Source organism: Ciconia boyciana, chromosome 8 (genome assembly GCF_034638445.1).
Source record: "Ciconia boyciana chromosome 8, ASM3463844v1, whole genome shotgun sequence".
Lineage (NCBI taxonomy): Eukaryota > Metazoa > Chordata > Aves > Ciconiiformes > Ciconiidae > Ciconia > Ciconia boyciana.
The window spans coordinates 17,902,647-17,919,400 of NC_132941.1; the positions used below are offsets into that span (position 1 = coordinate 17,902,647).

General features: G+C 35.8%; 1 protein-coding gene across 3 annotated transcripts in view; it reads left to right on the forward strand.

Annotated features, from left to right (window-relative positions):
- ENTREP2 (endosomal transmembrane epsin interactor 2) overlaps positions 1-16,754 on the forward strand; it is a 179,769-nt gene that overhangs the window by 60,637 nt on the left and 102,378 nt on the right. For all 3 annotated transcript variants that reach the window (XM_072870833.1, XM_072870834.1, XM_072870835.1), the window contains exon 2: positions 1,593-1,649. In XM_072870833.1, coding sequence (XP_072726934.1) covers positions 1,593-1,649 — 57 coding nt within the window. The remainder of the gene's footprint in view (positions 1-1,592; positions 1,650-16,754) is intronic.

Consider the following 16,754-nt stretch of genomic DNA (forward strand, 5'->3'; position numbering starts at 1 on the left):
AAGGCTAAGAAGGAGTTTCTGCAATTAATGGGAACAACTTGTATGCTTATTTTAATGGTAACTGAATCCACTGACTGGAAAATTTCTCGTGTTTACAAGCTGAAAAAGTGAGGAACTCTTAAATTTGCAGAAAAGGAGTGGATGACTTGACATATGGTGTATGAGCCTGAACAAGAAAGTAGGAATAAGAATAGACAATAAAACTTGGAGTTTCCTGTAACTCATATGCTCTATATTGATGAGAAAAGCATTGCAAGATCCCAAGTTGTACTGATAAAAAAAGACATCATTTGTTTTATTAAGCAAATTAATACTTAAACATCTGTAATTTTACATTTCTATAAATGTCTTTACCTTGATAGTGTTTCGCTATATTCAATGTGGTTTTAATTAATATTTATGTAAATATACAATAAAATGTAAATATACTTTTTATGTAGTTCAGAAAAGAAGTTTAAAGGAAGCGTACTAGAGAGTGTGTTATGTACAATAACCATTTTGGAGATGAAGACTTGGAAAGCAGATGGTTTAAGATATATTGAGAGACTGCATCTTCTGATCTGTCCCATATTCATAATCAGAGCCCTCTAAATTTCTAGAAACTTACCTGAGTGTGGAGGGTTGAAAATGCTGGGAAAGACACCATCAAGGGCTTTTTAAAAAAATCCTTTGTTTGCAGTCCCTGTGCTGGAAAGTCATTTTACCTTCTGTTTTTGTCCTGCCTCAGTGTGTGTCTATTAAAGTAAATGCATTTTTTTTCATGCATGAGCACAGCTTGCATTAATGATAATGGAGTTTTCATATGCATGTTGAAAGGTGTTTATACCTAATGTTACTGCATTTCTAATGCTGCAGAAGTCAACACTGATGTATTCTGTTTATTTTTTGCTCTGTGAATCAGCACTGCTGTTATCATCAGCAGGTACATACATCTGTAGGAATTCTGCTTAAGGAAGCTGGCAAATCTACATTTTTTGAACACGTTTTTAGTAGCTTTGATATATTTTGATTATTATGTGATGGGGGGTTCACTGCAATTCAGCAGATAGATGTCCAAGATATTAGATAAATGTGCTATGCAGGCTCTGAAATCAAACCATGTTGCCAAAATTAAGTAGGCAAGTTGTTAAAATCATCAAACTCCAAGTTACTTTTTGTTTAAGAAGGAAGAAACCTGTGCACAGCATACATATGATGTAGTGATTTTTGAAAAACGTTAGAAGACCTATAGATTGCAATGTTGAGCTATCTTTGCTCCCCTTTTTGTGAGCTAATTTTTAATGAAGCTAAGAGACCGCAAGAAAGTTTACCCTAAACATTTATTATACTTTAGTGCTGATAACATTTGGGACTTGGAGAGAAGATGTTTGAAGACCTCTTGTGATCTGATCAGAACTAATTGGATCTGGTAGCTGGATTGAAATTTGTTTTAAAAACAGCTTAGTAGTACTTCTGTTTATTTTTTATTGAGAATAAAATGAAGACATTATCTTTTTAGCAGTTTGTTTCCAGCACTCTCGAAATATACATCATGACTGTGTATTAAACTTTAATACACATGAGAGTGTATTAAACTGCTCTCTTTATTACAGGTGCTGTTGTCAGGATTGATTGGTGTTGTTTCATGGAAGAGGCCCCTTTCACTTGTGGTGAGTGGCAATGTGGCTTTAATCATGTTATACAGATTTTAGATAAGTGACTAAAGGATTCTGTGGAATTAACTACCAGTGGTTTTGTCTTTATGTAGAAGCCTAATAGCCTCTGGGGATGATTTTCAAGCACTGTTATGTATCCTAATATTTATAAACACTTAGTACAAAATTTTGGGACTTTGAGGTTGTATTATATAAACGATCTAAGTGACAATAATATTTTTCTTCTATCTGTACTTAAGTCTTGGAGAGCTGTAATATTCATTATGTGTAAAAGAATGCAGATATCTACTGCCCCTTCCTTGCCATTGTTACAGTTCTATCTCTCTTTTTAAAAGTGATAGCATATGGTTTGGTAATTTAAATGTAAGAACTAATGAGTAATAAACTTTTTGATAAATTTGTATGTTTAAAGAAAGGCAACAATCATACTGTAGTTGATGGTGTGAAATTAAAAATGACTGAAAATAGTGAGCATTGCTGCCTAGTAGATATGCTCAATACTGCATTATGGCTTGGATTAATAGATATTCATGAAATATGTTACAATTTTCAATAATTTGTTTATTAATATATTTTAAAAATTAATAGTGAACTCAGACAATGGCTTAGTCTGTCACTATTGTTCTAGACAAACAGACTGTTGGTCTGCATTTATCTTTGCATTTAACTTAACTTGCCTAAAATTGCACCACAGAGAAATATTTTTAATCCATTATCTGGATGGGAAAAAGCGTATTCCAACTTAGTAGCTGTTCTTCTTTGTCTGCAAAACAATCTTCAGCTACATTATGTATTCTGTTGTGAGATTCATCTAGTTACCTCATAATGAAAAGTAATTTATGCTTTGTATATGCATGCTAATAGAGTTTCAATTAACCTATTAACACAAAGCAATATTAGATTCAAATCAATCTTACTAAGAAGGCAGGATGACTGTGTCAATAAGGATGGATTAGCAGGTAAATGTTGCCTTTGAAAAGTGTGTGTATGTAACATAGTAACATATGTAAGGTTTGTAACAGTTAATACTAAAGATAGTCCCAATAAAAAAGGCTGTAATGGAGAGTATGAAATGGAAAGACCTGTATTAATAAGGATAACCCTAATTAGAACTTCAGGTATATCTTTCAGTATTATGAACTGAAGCAGTAGCGTTAGAGCTTGTGATATTTTTTTTTTTCTTTCCCTTTCCATAATTCACTTTTCATAGTTATTAAAGAAAGGACAGATTGAGTTTGTATTGATTTACTGGTTGGTGTTTTTACCAACAGATGAACTCTATATGATGTAGAAAGCTGCCTGATGGCAAGATAAATGTGCCCAAAATTAAGTCAAAGTGAAGCAAATTAGTGAAACTAATGAGTGCCCATGAGAAAGGTAGCAGGCAGGTTTCTGGACTAAAATACAAAAAAAGACACATTTTTACTCACCATTGATGAGCAGGGAGAGCTTTCATGTTAGAACATATCAAAAGAATGATATGTCATGAATAGGTAGTCATCAAGTAAAAATATTCAGAATTTCTCAGATTTTTCAATTTACTTTTTTAAAAACAAACAAACAATGAATGTGTATATGAGAATACACAGACAGGCTGGGAGTGGTCACTTGGTTGCCCCAGTATTTCTCTGGTTATCTCTTGCTGGGCAGGAGCAGAAAGAGGAGGAGCAAACTATTTTGTTTTCCTGGTGTTACCAAAAGGGAGCATGGCCTGAAGTGCTGTTTTCTCCATTAGTCCATCAGTAATGTAGTTCATATTGGAGATTTTGCAGGTTTACAATGTTGTTTAGAGTAAGAATGTGTATCTCTGGGTAAAGATTGGACTAAATTTCTGCTCAGTGTTATGACAAATAGCTGGTATACTTGTTTTTATTCCAATATATTTTATTCTACCTTATAGGCTTTGTTAATAATTATTGTCTACCTGGTACCTGGGAATGCTGCCTCTTTGATTGAAGAAAAATAAATAGAATTGTAATAGTATTACCTATTAGAAATACTTCAAACGAAAAAGTTCTTCTGACAGTGAAACAATCATGAAAGTGTATGTTTGGTACCCAAATCTCGTTTCATTTTCGTTTGTGGAACACTTTACTGCTCACATATTACAAACTGTTAAAACTAAAACAATTCTTCTGAATTGAGTGCTTGTACAACTGTGAAATCTAACTAAACCTAAGACTTTTCAAAATAGTTGCTCATAAGCAACTGTAGTTGCTGCTTACATCATTGGAATAAACAATATTCATGCATCAGAAATGTTACTCAGGCCTATTGAGACTTGGCTTCTTTGATTCCTAAGCACTTGCACATTGTAAATTCAGCCAGGCTTTCAGACATCAATTAATTCAGTGAAATGTAAATAGGCAGCCGTGGTCAGTATCATTCAAGGAAATAAATATAAAAGGGAAGAAATAGTAAATGGTAGCATTAATACACTCAGAACAGCTCACCTTCCTGAAATCTGCTCTAGGAAATTATTTGTTTCCAAGAGTAAGCTTAGTGCTCATGAGTTAGACCCTAATTGTTTTGCTTCTGTATTTCTGTATTGGCACTTGGTGGTTGTATAATAATCAGTTGGAGGAATAGGGGACAGGGATGACGTTTTTTGCCTCTGTGTGTGATTAAGCTGTGTGATAGCCAGTGCTAATAGTTTTGCAGTGGCTACATAATGTCTGTTTTTCCTTGTTGAATTGTAAATACCTTTTAGCAGTTGGAACCCACATGTGCAGGATCAATGTTCTGAATAAGCAATTAATACTGTATAACTTTACAACACTGTAGCACAAAGTACCATCAACATGCTAATGAGTCATATTTCTTGTGATCTGCTTATACAATACATATGCAAAATATATATGGTCAATAATTACCTTTTAATGTAATTTATAGTATTATAAACAACTATATAATCTATTACAATATATATGTCTTTTTGTTGCAATGTGTTACAAAATCTGGCACTGCAAAGAGCAATAACAAAAAGAAAGGTAGCTTTATCATTTGAAGCCATGAATAAAGTTTTATAAACTTAAACCATACACCATCTGTGATGTTCTGAAAACTGGTGAAACTCTGATAATATTTTAGAGGTGCCAGTTTCCTGCTTGTTTTGGATTTGTGACTAAAACAGGGTTGATAACACACCAGTGTTTTGGCTGTTGCTGAGCAGTACTTGCGCAGTGTCAAGGCTTTCTCTTTTTCCCACACTGCATCACTTACTTTGGTTTTCTTCTTCCTCTTTCCCTTACTTCTTAAACTATCTTTATCTCGACCCACAAGTTTTTTCACTTTTGTTCTTCCAATTCTCTTCCGTCCTGCTGCAAGGGGGAGTGAGTGAGTGGGGGAGTGAGTGAGTGGCTGTGTGGTGCCCAGCTGCTGGCCAGGGTCAGCCCCTCATAGTACTGATTCTGGTTTGCTCATTGCTGTATTCATACAATTTTTTTCACAGATGCAGCGTCTTTTCTTTGCAAATTTATTGTTTTCTGCAGGCAAAAAGAGGAAGTCGAAGAAGCAATAAACACAAATAGTAGTTCATCAACCATTAACTTCTGACTGTATCTTACCAGAAATGTGTTATGTAGTATTGGTATAGAAATGAGTGGGTGGTTGCATGGTTTAACACCTTGGAACCAAAGTAAAAACTGAGAATAGTTTTGTATTTCCAAGACATTAGCATGAGTGGTATTGTGTTATACATTCAGTAGATTTACAAATGTGTACGCACTAAGAAAATTTTACTGTGATGTTAATGTGCAGAAATTTAATTACACACAGAAGCTCTCATGCTAAAGTGTCTTTGCATAGCTTAATTATCTGAAGGATTCACCAGATTTTGTTAGTTTATCTGAATTTTATTGGTCACCACCTAGCCATCAGTTGCTTATGTTGCCAAAATGCTTATACAAGGAATCAGTGTCTGCTATCAAACCAGTATTTACATTTACCAGAGGAGACACCTCGGCAAAGGAGATCTTTAAATTGTTTATCCATTAGTTTTGAACAGTATTTCCCATGTATTTCAGATGTTTCCTCATTAAGCTTTCTGTATTTTTAGTTACAAAGTCTCAGAGAATTTGTAGTGCTTTGGGGAAATCTTTCAAGAGTCCCTTATTTGGAAACTAAGTGCTGGCTGTGTCAGTACCACTGCTTAAGGCTAAAATGCTGTGTTAAAATAGGAATTTGTTTCCTCGTGGTTTATGGAAGTGTCTGAAAATTGGGGGAGAACTTGTGTAGCTTCTGAGGTTGAATTACCTTGTACAAAACTGTGCAGTGAGGTTATTTCTCTGTTACAGTCTATGGTAATTGCAAGTCTGTTTGTGCTAAGGAGATTAATTCAGCCTCTGAACTGAGTAGAAAGCTTCTCTGTTGCCATCTGGCATTTGGGTGATCCCAGAAAAATATTTTTACATTTCTAACTGAAAGCTTTTACAATAAACTGATAGATTTAATATTTTCAAGGAACAGAAGCATATTTTTTTTAATGTCTGTGAATGTCAGTGAACACAGCACAATACTTATTAGTAAGTGATCTTGATTACTCTGAATAGCTATTTAAAAGCATTTCCTATGAAATCTGCACTGCAGATACAGTTCCATGCATCAGTGAACATGCAAATCTGTGCATATACCTTTAGTAACTAGCCTGGGCTCAAAAATACGGTCTGTACATTTGTTTTTCAGGATGTCTTCTGATTTCTTTCTTTTGGCTTAAATGGAAGGAGACACTCTGTTTTCAATGCATTATCCTTTCAAATGAACCATAACTTCATGCTTTTTTTCTTTTTCTTTCTTTTTCTTTTTCTGATAAGCAGATAGGATTTTCATCATTTAAGAAACATAAAAGAGGAATCATCCTAAATAGCAGCAGTTCAACCTGCACATCAGGCACAAGGATGAACTGCTGTGCAAGGTCTCAGACTGCACCTGTGGTAAGAATCAGTCAAATACTGAACTGGCTTTGTTACAAAATATTTGTCTTGGGCCAGCTTGGTAGTTTGTTGCAAAATGAGAGATTTTCTGTCTAGAAGTCCTGTGAAAAACTTGAACTATTTGAATACCAGACTTAAATCAGGTTGGGTTTTTTTTTTTTTTTCACTAAAAATCAGTAGAAAAAGATCTATACCTGTTGTAAAAAAAAAAAACCCACAAAAAACCCCAAACCTAATAATTTTAAATAAATACATCCACATATATACTTGCCCCACAAGATGCATGGATATGTAAAACTGGTCCAAATGTTTCCTCATTGATTATCTCCTATCACTAGTTATCATTGCTGAGTATAGCAGAGACAACCAAACTGCAGGAAACAGATGATACATAAAATGGACAGAAATAACATATAAGTAAGTTTCCTATATTCTCCTCAGGGATGTGGGGTGTTGACATGTTCCTGGCCATACTACTTACCTGAGGTTCTAGAGTAGCTTACAAGATGAGACACATATTTTTAAACTCTGGTAAGAGAATTTACAGCTTCCTTTCAGATGAAATCTGATTGAAGTTTTTGAATTATTAAAAAAAAAAAGTGTCCTGTCGTCCCTGTCCGTCCATCCCGTCCCCCCCCCCAGTTTGGTTTTGGCAGCTGGAATAAATAGATAATCTCTGTAGTGGAGAGGCAATATTAGCATAAATGGGTCAAGACTGTAAGAGAAAAACAAGTAAAAAAATGCACAGCCTGGGAGAATGGCAGAGTCTAAAGGCATCCATCACCTTGTATGTCATTGTTGGCTTTGATACTTGTGTGATGTTGAGATGAGATGCAGAATATCACTCTGCTTTAACATATGCCTTGATCACTCTGCAGTATCATTTCAGCATGCATATTCTTTGAATTCGTCGATCAAGATGTTCATTAGGAACCTTGCTGTTAGACAAAGAGTCTTCTTTGAGGCTGAAGCATTACTGTATAATTTAACAAAACACTGGGTAAAAACAACTACATCTTGCATACCAGAGTTTTGCAAAGCTTCTGATAAACTGGGATATGGTTGACTGCTGAGTATTGCTTGCTTTCAAAAAGAAACTTGGAAAGCTGTAATCGCTTCTACTTGCAAACCAAATCCAATGCTGGTTCACAAACTGGCTCTTCTAATATAAATCTGTAAATTTTGCTCAGAGCTGGTGTGGACTGGAGTGTGAACCCAGGCTTTGAAATTGAGAGTAGAGTGTTTTTCTTTGACCTTTTTTCTAGGAGCATGGAAAGAAAATACTCAAATTCAGAGGAGCTGAATGCTAAATCAAGGGGAAGAGAAAGGCAGAGGACTAGGACAGGAAGGAGGAATTAAAATGTGAGCCTGGCAACACGAGGGAGACTGAAAAAGCTCTCATCAAAAGCTGTTGAGAACAGGACCTAGATGAGCAGAGAGGAGTGCTAGTGAACCAAAAGCATGCCAATAAGAAATCAGACAATGGAATCTCTGATTTTTTCAGTGTGATTTTTAAATATAGTGCTATAAGTATCATAACTAATTAATCCTGACTTATAATAGATTTGTATCTTGGGTTTGAATGGCTTTGGTGAAGAAAGCGTAAGCTGTAAATAATGTTTTTCTGTAGTTGGGACATAGTTTAGTTTTCTCTGTCTCTTCCCTTCCTCTTCTCCCATTCACTGAGGGCTAGTTGTGTAAAGCACTAACATGGCTATACTGCTCTGGTAACCAAACTAGATCAACTGTCTCTGCATACTACTGCAGTGTGACTGTAGTTATACCAAAAGTCTATGAGACTAATGAGTCTATGAGTATCTAAAAATGAGGTTAATGTCTTTATCGATAACCATATTCCAAGTTACATCAATTTGAAAGCAGATAAATATATTTCTGTTTCTGTCAAAGCTCCTTCTGTTTGTTAGTTATTCCAAGCAGATTCTCAAACAGAGTAGTTAAACTTGAATGATTTTTTTTTTTTTTTGGTAGTAAATTATCTTTCCTTATTTAAAAAAAACAATTTTCCACCAAACCAGGCTAGTGAATATCAGATTTTGGGGCCTTTTCAATCAGCCAGTAACTGTCATTCTTTCATTCCTGCTCCTTCCTTACTCACTTCCAAGGATGTATGTACATTTTCTACCCTGGTTCTAGTAACTGTGCCAGTGGTCTGTAGGAGACTTCTTGAGAGAAATATGAGTACTTGCCATTTATCTGGCTCCATTCCAGCACCCTACGTGAAATGCATGGCAGAAGCTGTGGACCTCTTTTGTGTCTTCTCATGTCGAATTTGGGTTGGTAAGTGTTCAGATATTCCAAGGAGGGCTTTTTTAATTTACGGAATGCTGGTCTTGAACTGGAGACTTTAGTGAAAAGAGCAGCTGAAGAGGAATAGGAGAGAATAGAAACAGAACTGGAATTGAACAGGTCTGCTTTAGGCATCCTTACCCGCATCCTGATTGAGCCATTCGCACGAAAGTTGGTTGTAGGTCTTTCAAATTTTTTTCTTTCCTCAGCTTCTGGCAGCAGTTAAAGTTTCAATAGTAGCAGAACAACCACAATGTTTAATCTTTCCTTTCATTAGGGTATTTTTATGCTCTATGTGTAAATTTTCATTTCCAAATACTTGAAGAAATAACCAACTGTATGAGAAACAAATGGGGATTTCTTAAAGTTTTGTTATGTAAATTCCTTTGATGAATAACATAACTAGGTAAAAATTATAAATATTTTATATAGCTATGCTATATTTAGCGACTAATTTTGGCTGTACTTGTGCTGTTTTTTGTGTTTTGTTTTCTCTGTGAAGATTCAAGTGACCAGATTTTACTAGAGCACTTCTCAGAAAGTAGATTTCAAAGGTATTTGTAAAAGATGCATATAATTTTAGCTGTGCATATGCAGGAACATGCCCTAGTGATGTTTGCGCATTTATTCAGAAAACAGAACTTATCTGATCAACCTTGCACAGTCCAGCTTGAACTTTGATATTGGTGATCAGTCTGTGGAAATTAATAGCATACAGTATTTTATTTACTATGCATTAACACAGTGAGATAAATGGTTTTCTCCAAAACTCTTTAATAGTGCAGTTAAGCTTGATTTTATTCTTAGGTTAAAGTGCTACAACCTCTGCATGCCATTTCTGGCTTTAGCCTTTTCTGATGGCCTTTCTGAGGCCTTCTCGGATGTTATGCATGGATCATAAATGGGGAATTTCTCCTAGACAGGGAGAAACTTTGGGTGGCTAGAATGTAGTCTGTCAAATATTATCAGCTTTCCTATCTGAATCCTCTTGATAGATGTCTGTGCCTTAAATCTGAGGCTTTTGAGGGTTTTGTTTTGTTTTCTTTCTAGAATGGACCTTTTCTGAATCTTTATTAGTTTGGGACACTCTGTTATTGACTCATTTCCTCTTTAAGCTATTGGTCTTGCATTTCTCCAGTCTTCCTCTCTATTACCAAGTGCAAGTTTTGCACTTTAATGCAACTTTTGGTTGCCAAAAAAAAGAGCTTTTACATGTGTGCGCACATGTGCATGTGAAGTGGGGAAGTCAGAGGTTGGCTGGAATTTCCACCTGTGTGCCCTGCCCTGAGAGATGTTTTTCCAGTGTATGAACCGCTGGTTTAGGCTGTGAATTAATGCCTCTTGTTGGATTGAGTAGGGGATGTGGAATGTGTGGTCTTCAAAGTTTGCAATTAGAGTGTGTGTAAACTCTGATTATGTTCATGTCCCAAATTGCTTTTTGCTTGTAGATTAACATAAACATTTAGATTTTTAACAGTGTGCTGTCTCAGCTATTGCTGGTTTTCTTCCTAAGACTGCCGATTCCCTTCTTTCTTCTCTAGTGTATGGAAACAGCTGACAGAAAATCCTACCCCTAGTGCCATTTTGTTAGAATATACCTGACAAAAGAGGAAGAAAAAAAAAAAAGGAGAATGACCCAGTAAAGCTGTGAACTGAGAGAGAAAGAAACAATACTTGAGATGAAAACAAAGGAAGTGAATCAAAGAAATCTTTATAAAGGGGGAGAAAAGGTGTCACAAAGTGAAGCATCTATTTAGAATGAACATTCTATGTCCCCTTTTACAGCTTAACACTTCTTACAGCTTTTTCTTGCCTGGGTCTGTCTGTCTGCATCTTTCTGCTACCCTTTCTACAAAGGCTGCCTCTTTCTGGGGCCCAGCTGCCACCAGCTGTCACCCATGTCAATCTAAACTCCTCTGTTGAGCATCCATCTGCTAATTAGTTATCCCCAGTGGCAAAATTTTGAAAGACCATAAGCAGATTTTCCTGAAGAGCAGACAAAGCCTGCTGGGGCATAACAGTTGCCCCTTCCTAAACAAGCACATCTTAATTACCCTTAAACAGACCCTTCTACTCCTGATCTGCTCCCATTGCATTGTGTTGCCATGGCAGCAGTTAATGCTAGCACAGTACCATGCAATAGGGAACTGTCACAGTTCCAGTATCATTGCTGGCGCTTATAATGAAGAGTATGGTATGGGTGCTACATTTGCCTCTCTTCAGTCCATCAGTAATTCCCCTGTTCTCACACGCTTTCTAAATATATCTGCTAATGGTTCTTCCATCTCATTTGCTCCTTCTTTTAGAAATGCAGGCTGCATCCCATCTGGTCCTGGAGTTTTTGGCAGCCTTTGCACAGTCTAATTTCTTCAACTCTTTCTTGGTGAGTCTGGTTTCCTTCAGCATTTCTTCTTCCTCCTTGGTAAATTAATCTTGGTTTCTGACATCTGCCTCACTTCCTTTGTAAGCACTGAGGAAAAGAAATGATTTTTGTTTAGGGATGTCTCTATCTGTCTTTCAGTAAAGTACTTAATTCATTCTTTAGAAGTCTGCAGTCATCTTTATTGTTCACTTTTTGTTTATATGCTGGAAATGTCACATTATTTACCTTTACTTCCATAAGAAACTTTCCTTTCAGTCTTGAGTAATTTTTTCATGTTATGGATATTTAAGTCCCTTTCCTGTTCTTAATTTGACCATGTGTAGCTTCTGACCATAAAGCCATAAGGAATGAAAGAATTAACTGCCCTTAAACCTTGAGAGTTGGTTGTAACTTTATATTTTAGGCAGAACTATGGTTAAATGTATTTCACAAGATGTATAAGATATGTTTGTTTAACCGTATCAGCACAAGAAAATTTGGGATGTTTCAAAGACTAGATACAAGTATAGAAATGTTAAAAGGCTAAAACATGAGTCACTCATTTTACAAAATTATACCTTCATAAAAAGGAACAGATCTAGTTGTTAACGTGTATTTTGTAAAACATTTGAGATGTGCAGCACGAGCACATTGTTTACTTTCTTGAGTGATATTTCATGAAAGTGCAGGCAGACATGTCAGGTGGAGAAAACTGAGGGAAAGCAAGATCCTAATTCTCAAAGTAGAGTGAACATTAAATGTAAGATACCTTAAATTTATTATTAATATTGGTATTATGGCAAGTAAACCCCTGTACTTGCATTTTTGGCGTATGAATGATAGTGACCAAAAAAAGGATTTTACCACAAGAACAAAGTTATTCACACCATAGAGAAAAGGAGTTTGTGACAGTAGGAAATGTGACATGTTTGAGGGACTCAGAAGGAGAAAACATTAGAACCTGTAGAGGGAGAGATTAGTGGGGGTTTTGGTGTGTTTTGTTAGTTTGGTTTGGTTATTTTTTTTAAACAAGTAAGATTAATAATTTGATGCTGCATATTCAAAAAGGAAGTTGTTTCAATTCCAGCAGTTTCATTAAAAGCTGTAGAGTTTTCTAAAAATAGTAGAAAGGAGTAAGACAATTCATTGCACTTTATCAGAAATTGTGTGGAGTTGATGGAGATATAAATGATGATATTTTTAGTTTTCAGGTTACAAAAATGAAATATCATTACTTTGGGCCCCAGTAGTTGATGTAGTCTCAAGAATTTTGGAAGCACTGAAGGGTTTCCAAAGTCAAAAGAAGCCAGATATGAGCTTTGAGACTAAAGGAGTCAATATGTATAAAATTGGAAATACATATATTGAACAAAGTATGTGCAAACCTAACTTCTTCTACTAATTTTTCACATTTCTACTAGTTTTGGCATCTCTGTCTTGTAGAGTATCAATATGAAAGTGATTACACACAACGTAATGTAGAAGCAGATTGATAATAGAAGCAAAAGCTATTTTGATACCTGTGATTCATTTCCTAATGAATTCCTACAGCTACTAGATTTGGACTTCCACTGAACTCAATTGATCCCTGTTTATTACAGTTTATTTACAAGCATAATCATTGAAGAAGATTTTAAACTGATGACTTAAAATGACTTAGCAGACTTACCTGGATGCCAGATTGAGAAAAATTATGTTTATGATTCCACATTTTAGTTGCTCATATATTGCAATATTTAGTTGCTCAGTCTTGCAAAATCTTTGGGTAGAAAAGCTGCACAAATCCGTAATAACACAAACAGAAATAGCCTGCACTCAGTTCGATGCTATGCTTTCTATTTCTACACCATAAAATAATGCGGTTTTAGAGGTGAAATTATATAGTTTGTCTCTAGATATGTAGTTAAACACTATTCAGAACAGAAAAAAGGTTTTAGGCATTTTGTCATATTTCGTATTTTATTAGGATTTTAATTCAAAAGGATCTGTTCAATCTCTTAATCATTGTCGTAATACAGTTTTGTATTAGGAAAGGAAAAGACTGATATCTATCCATAATATAGGTGTATCTATTCAAAAGTAGACATCTAAAAGCATTTTAACACTTTTTAAAATTATGGGATCTAATGTACGGTTAGATAAAACCAGGCAGTGATTGGTTTTCTACCATATAGTAGATTTTATATAGCCATGAGCAGCAGTAATAATAATTTATCTGTATCTATGTTGTAAGATGCTTAATTCTAAATCGTATGTATCTATTTTGTGCTCGGGAAAAGAGACAATACATCCTAACATCCAAAGAAGCATAATAAACAACAATTTTTAATTTAGCTTCTCCTAAATGTCTTTGTTTTCAAATGTTTTATGGTTACATATAAATTTTCTACAAAACACGTGACTTTTATTCACCAGAAATAAAGAATCTTATCTCTTCAGGGGGTAGGGAGGGATAAACTAAACAGGCTCTGCAAACTCTATCAAAGAAACAAAAAACCAACCATCACCCAAAAAAAAGTTCTCATCTTCTGAAGTGGCCAAAGTGTAAGCTTGATATAGTCATGCTTTTCAGGGCAGTGCTGTATGTGATCAAATAGAGCCACCTCCAAAAAGAGGGGGGAAGGAGAAGGTAAGCAATGAAAATTGTCCTCTCAGTGTATTGCAGAGCCTTGAGCTCCCTGTGTGCATGTGGCAGTGGAAGCAGAAGCTGACTGCTGCCTCTGAGATGCTGCAATGGTGGCTCTATTCTACAGAGGCCCATGAAGATACTAAATCCTTTAAGGTCCTGTAATTTCTGTTCCCAGTATGGCAGGGGAATGGACATGGGCAGCACAGTCGGAAGGTCAGAAGCTTTTTATTAACCTGTGATTTCACAGGTGTTCTCTCAGTACGTTGATTTCCGTGGCATTTCAGTGTTGAAAGCTGATTAAGAGAAAAAGCAACTGAATCGTCTGAGTTATTTTGATGTCTCTTCAGCTGCTATGTTTGGTCATTAGCCTAGCTTGTTTATTAATACTGTTACCATGTTTGGTGTCCTTGAAGAGCAATGTAATTAAAAAGTTGTTTTGTTGACATTTTTATTTCCATTTGAGTTGAAGATGGATTAGGGGATCTCATTTCTTTTAACTTGGCATTTTTAGTGAACATTCAGCCCATCAGAATAATTTAGTGTCTTTATTCTGTTTGAGGAGACCTGCAGTTTAAGGTAGTACAAGTGACCACAGCATATACATGTTTTTGAGCATACTTCCAAATACAGAGATAAATGTATCGTGAAGTTACTGATCTCTCTTTCTCTCTCTGTTGTTTTGATGTATGATTTCCAAAAAAAGCTTTATTGTAATATCCACAACTAAAATTTTTAAAAGCTAAAAAGCTATACTGTACCTGCTTGTTTTGCATTCATATTATAATCTGTATAGTCATATCAGCATTTTATGTATGTAGGGATTTGCTTTTTAATATAAATGAGTGACAGCTATCAGGAATCGGTAGGAAAATGTTCATGCTTTCTGACATAGTACTAGAAAAGTTGGAAATACAGGATAGTATATGTTAATCTGCTATATGCATAAGAACCCCAGTAGAGAACCAGTAATTGCATTTGACGGGAAAAACTAAAGATTTGCTTCTTGTTAACGGAGCTTTATTTGTAATAGGAAAACATATACTGGTTTTCTCTGGTACTTTTTCAGACAATAGAGAAAACAGCAAAAATCTGAGTAATTTTTGCTAGAATGGTCCTTGCATATAAAAGTGGATACAACAATAAAAAGGACCTATATAGTATGGCTCAAGGCCCTGTATACTTTCTCTAACACTAAAGTGGCAAAAGAGTTAGAGGTACATAATGTAGTCAGTCTGCCTGCCCTCCCCCTTTTGTTGTTCCCCTTACCCTGATAAATTTTCACTTGTATATGGGCAGAATGGAGGAGCAGAAACTTACTTATGCACAGAGCTACAGAAATGTATATGTACATTCACACAGACAGATACACGAACGTGTCTGCAGTGCAGTGTACTATAGGGATGGTGTGGAATGGCAAGGGAGGAGTGAACTCTTGTTAATAGGGCCCAGTGAGCAACTATGGGGTATTGTTGCCAGTAGCAAACAGTTCTGCCTTGTGTAATCAACATTATAGCCAGTCCCCTCCATTAGGGTTTGTAGAGCAAAACACGTTGGATAGAGCTTACCCTGGGAAGGTGAGCAACACCCCTGTGTTGGACAGGCCACTCCTAGGGTCTAGAGAGTTGGAGTGGTCCTAGCATCACAGGGGAGAAACAAGAAATCATTCTGCACACACTGCTGTGTCAGGTAGGAAAGGAAGCCTGGAAGGGAGAGCTGGTAATTTGATGCTGCTCTGAGGATCTTAGTCAATGTACACTGTCCCTCTGCTGATCAGGTCTTTTTTAATGGTCATCAGCTTTTAATTGAACTGTTCTTCAGAACAGGTAAATAGAAATGTGTTGTTTATGTCATTTCCCATGTTCTCCTAGTATAGGATTTTCTTCCTATACTATTGGAAGTATACAGTAAACAGTATAAGCTATAATAACATAAAAAATTAAATTCTGTTTCTAATCTAGGAAAAGAAAATTATGATTTGATGTGTTTGTTTTATCCACGTATGTAAAGACAAACTGGTGACTGTTTTTCATGCTCTAATTTGGATAACTGGAGTAAAGCTGCATCTGTATGGTATCACTGGCACTGGCTAGTTGAGCAGCACAGAAAGTATTTGTTAAACTTTGTATTTTGATGTAGAATGGTGAGGAAACAGTAACTTCAGAAATTTATTTTAGATGAGATGAATTGCATTTGAAATGTTTTTATTTAAAAGTAGAAGAAATATTTGCACGAACTAATACGAAGTATTTTGGGGGGATGATGGAGTTGGGGGTGGATACCTCATTCTTTGTACAATCAAAACTCATGTGATTTCAGTTTTGTTTGTGCAACAGGTGGAAGGAAATGCACTGTTATCTAAAGATAATCTAATTATCCTGTGCTTGTTGAAGAAAAATACTTTCGTTTCAGTGGGATTGCCAGGTGAATCACAGTTTAGGTCCTGAGTTAGACGTGCCTGTGATCAAGTGTTTGGGTTTCCTTCCTACAGATGCTATAAAAATCTTGTACAACCTTATGGATTCAGTTCTACGTCAGATATATGAGTGAAGGTCTTAGAAATTTTAAAGATCACGTATTGATGGATCTCCATCAAATTACTCTTGTGAGTCTTCCATAGAGATGTGTGTGCAATTTTTCCTTAAACAGCCAAAACTATAATGAGGTTACATTAGAATTGAATTTGGAAAAACCTCTGTCCACATTGAAGCCTTGCCTCACAAACTGATACTGAAAATGCTCATATACTGTTGATATAATTTAGCAGTCATGGCTTGCTGACCTTGCTTACCTGACAGAAGCCTTCTTCCTTAATGATGAAAGTAAAAGTATTCTGGTGTGATAGCTTTCAGAGAGCCCACACAATTGTTCAT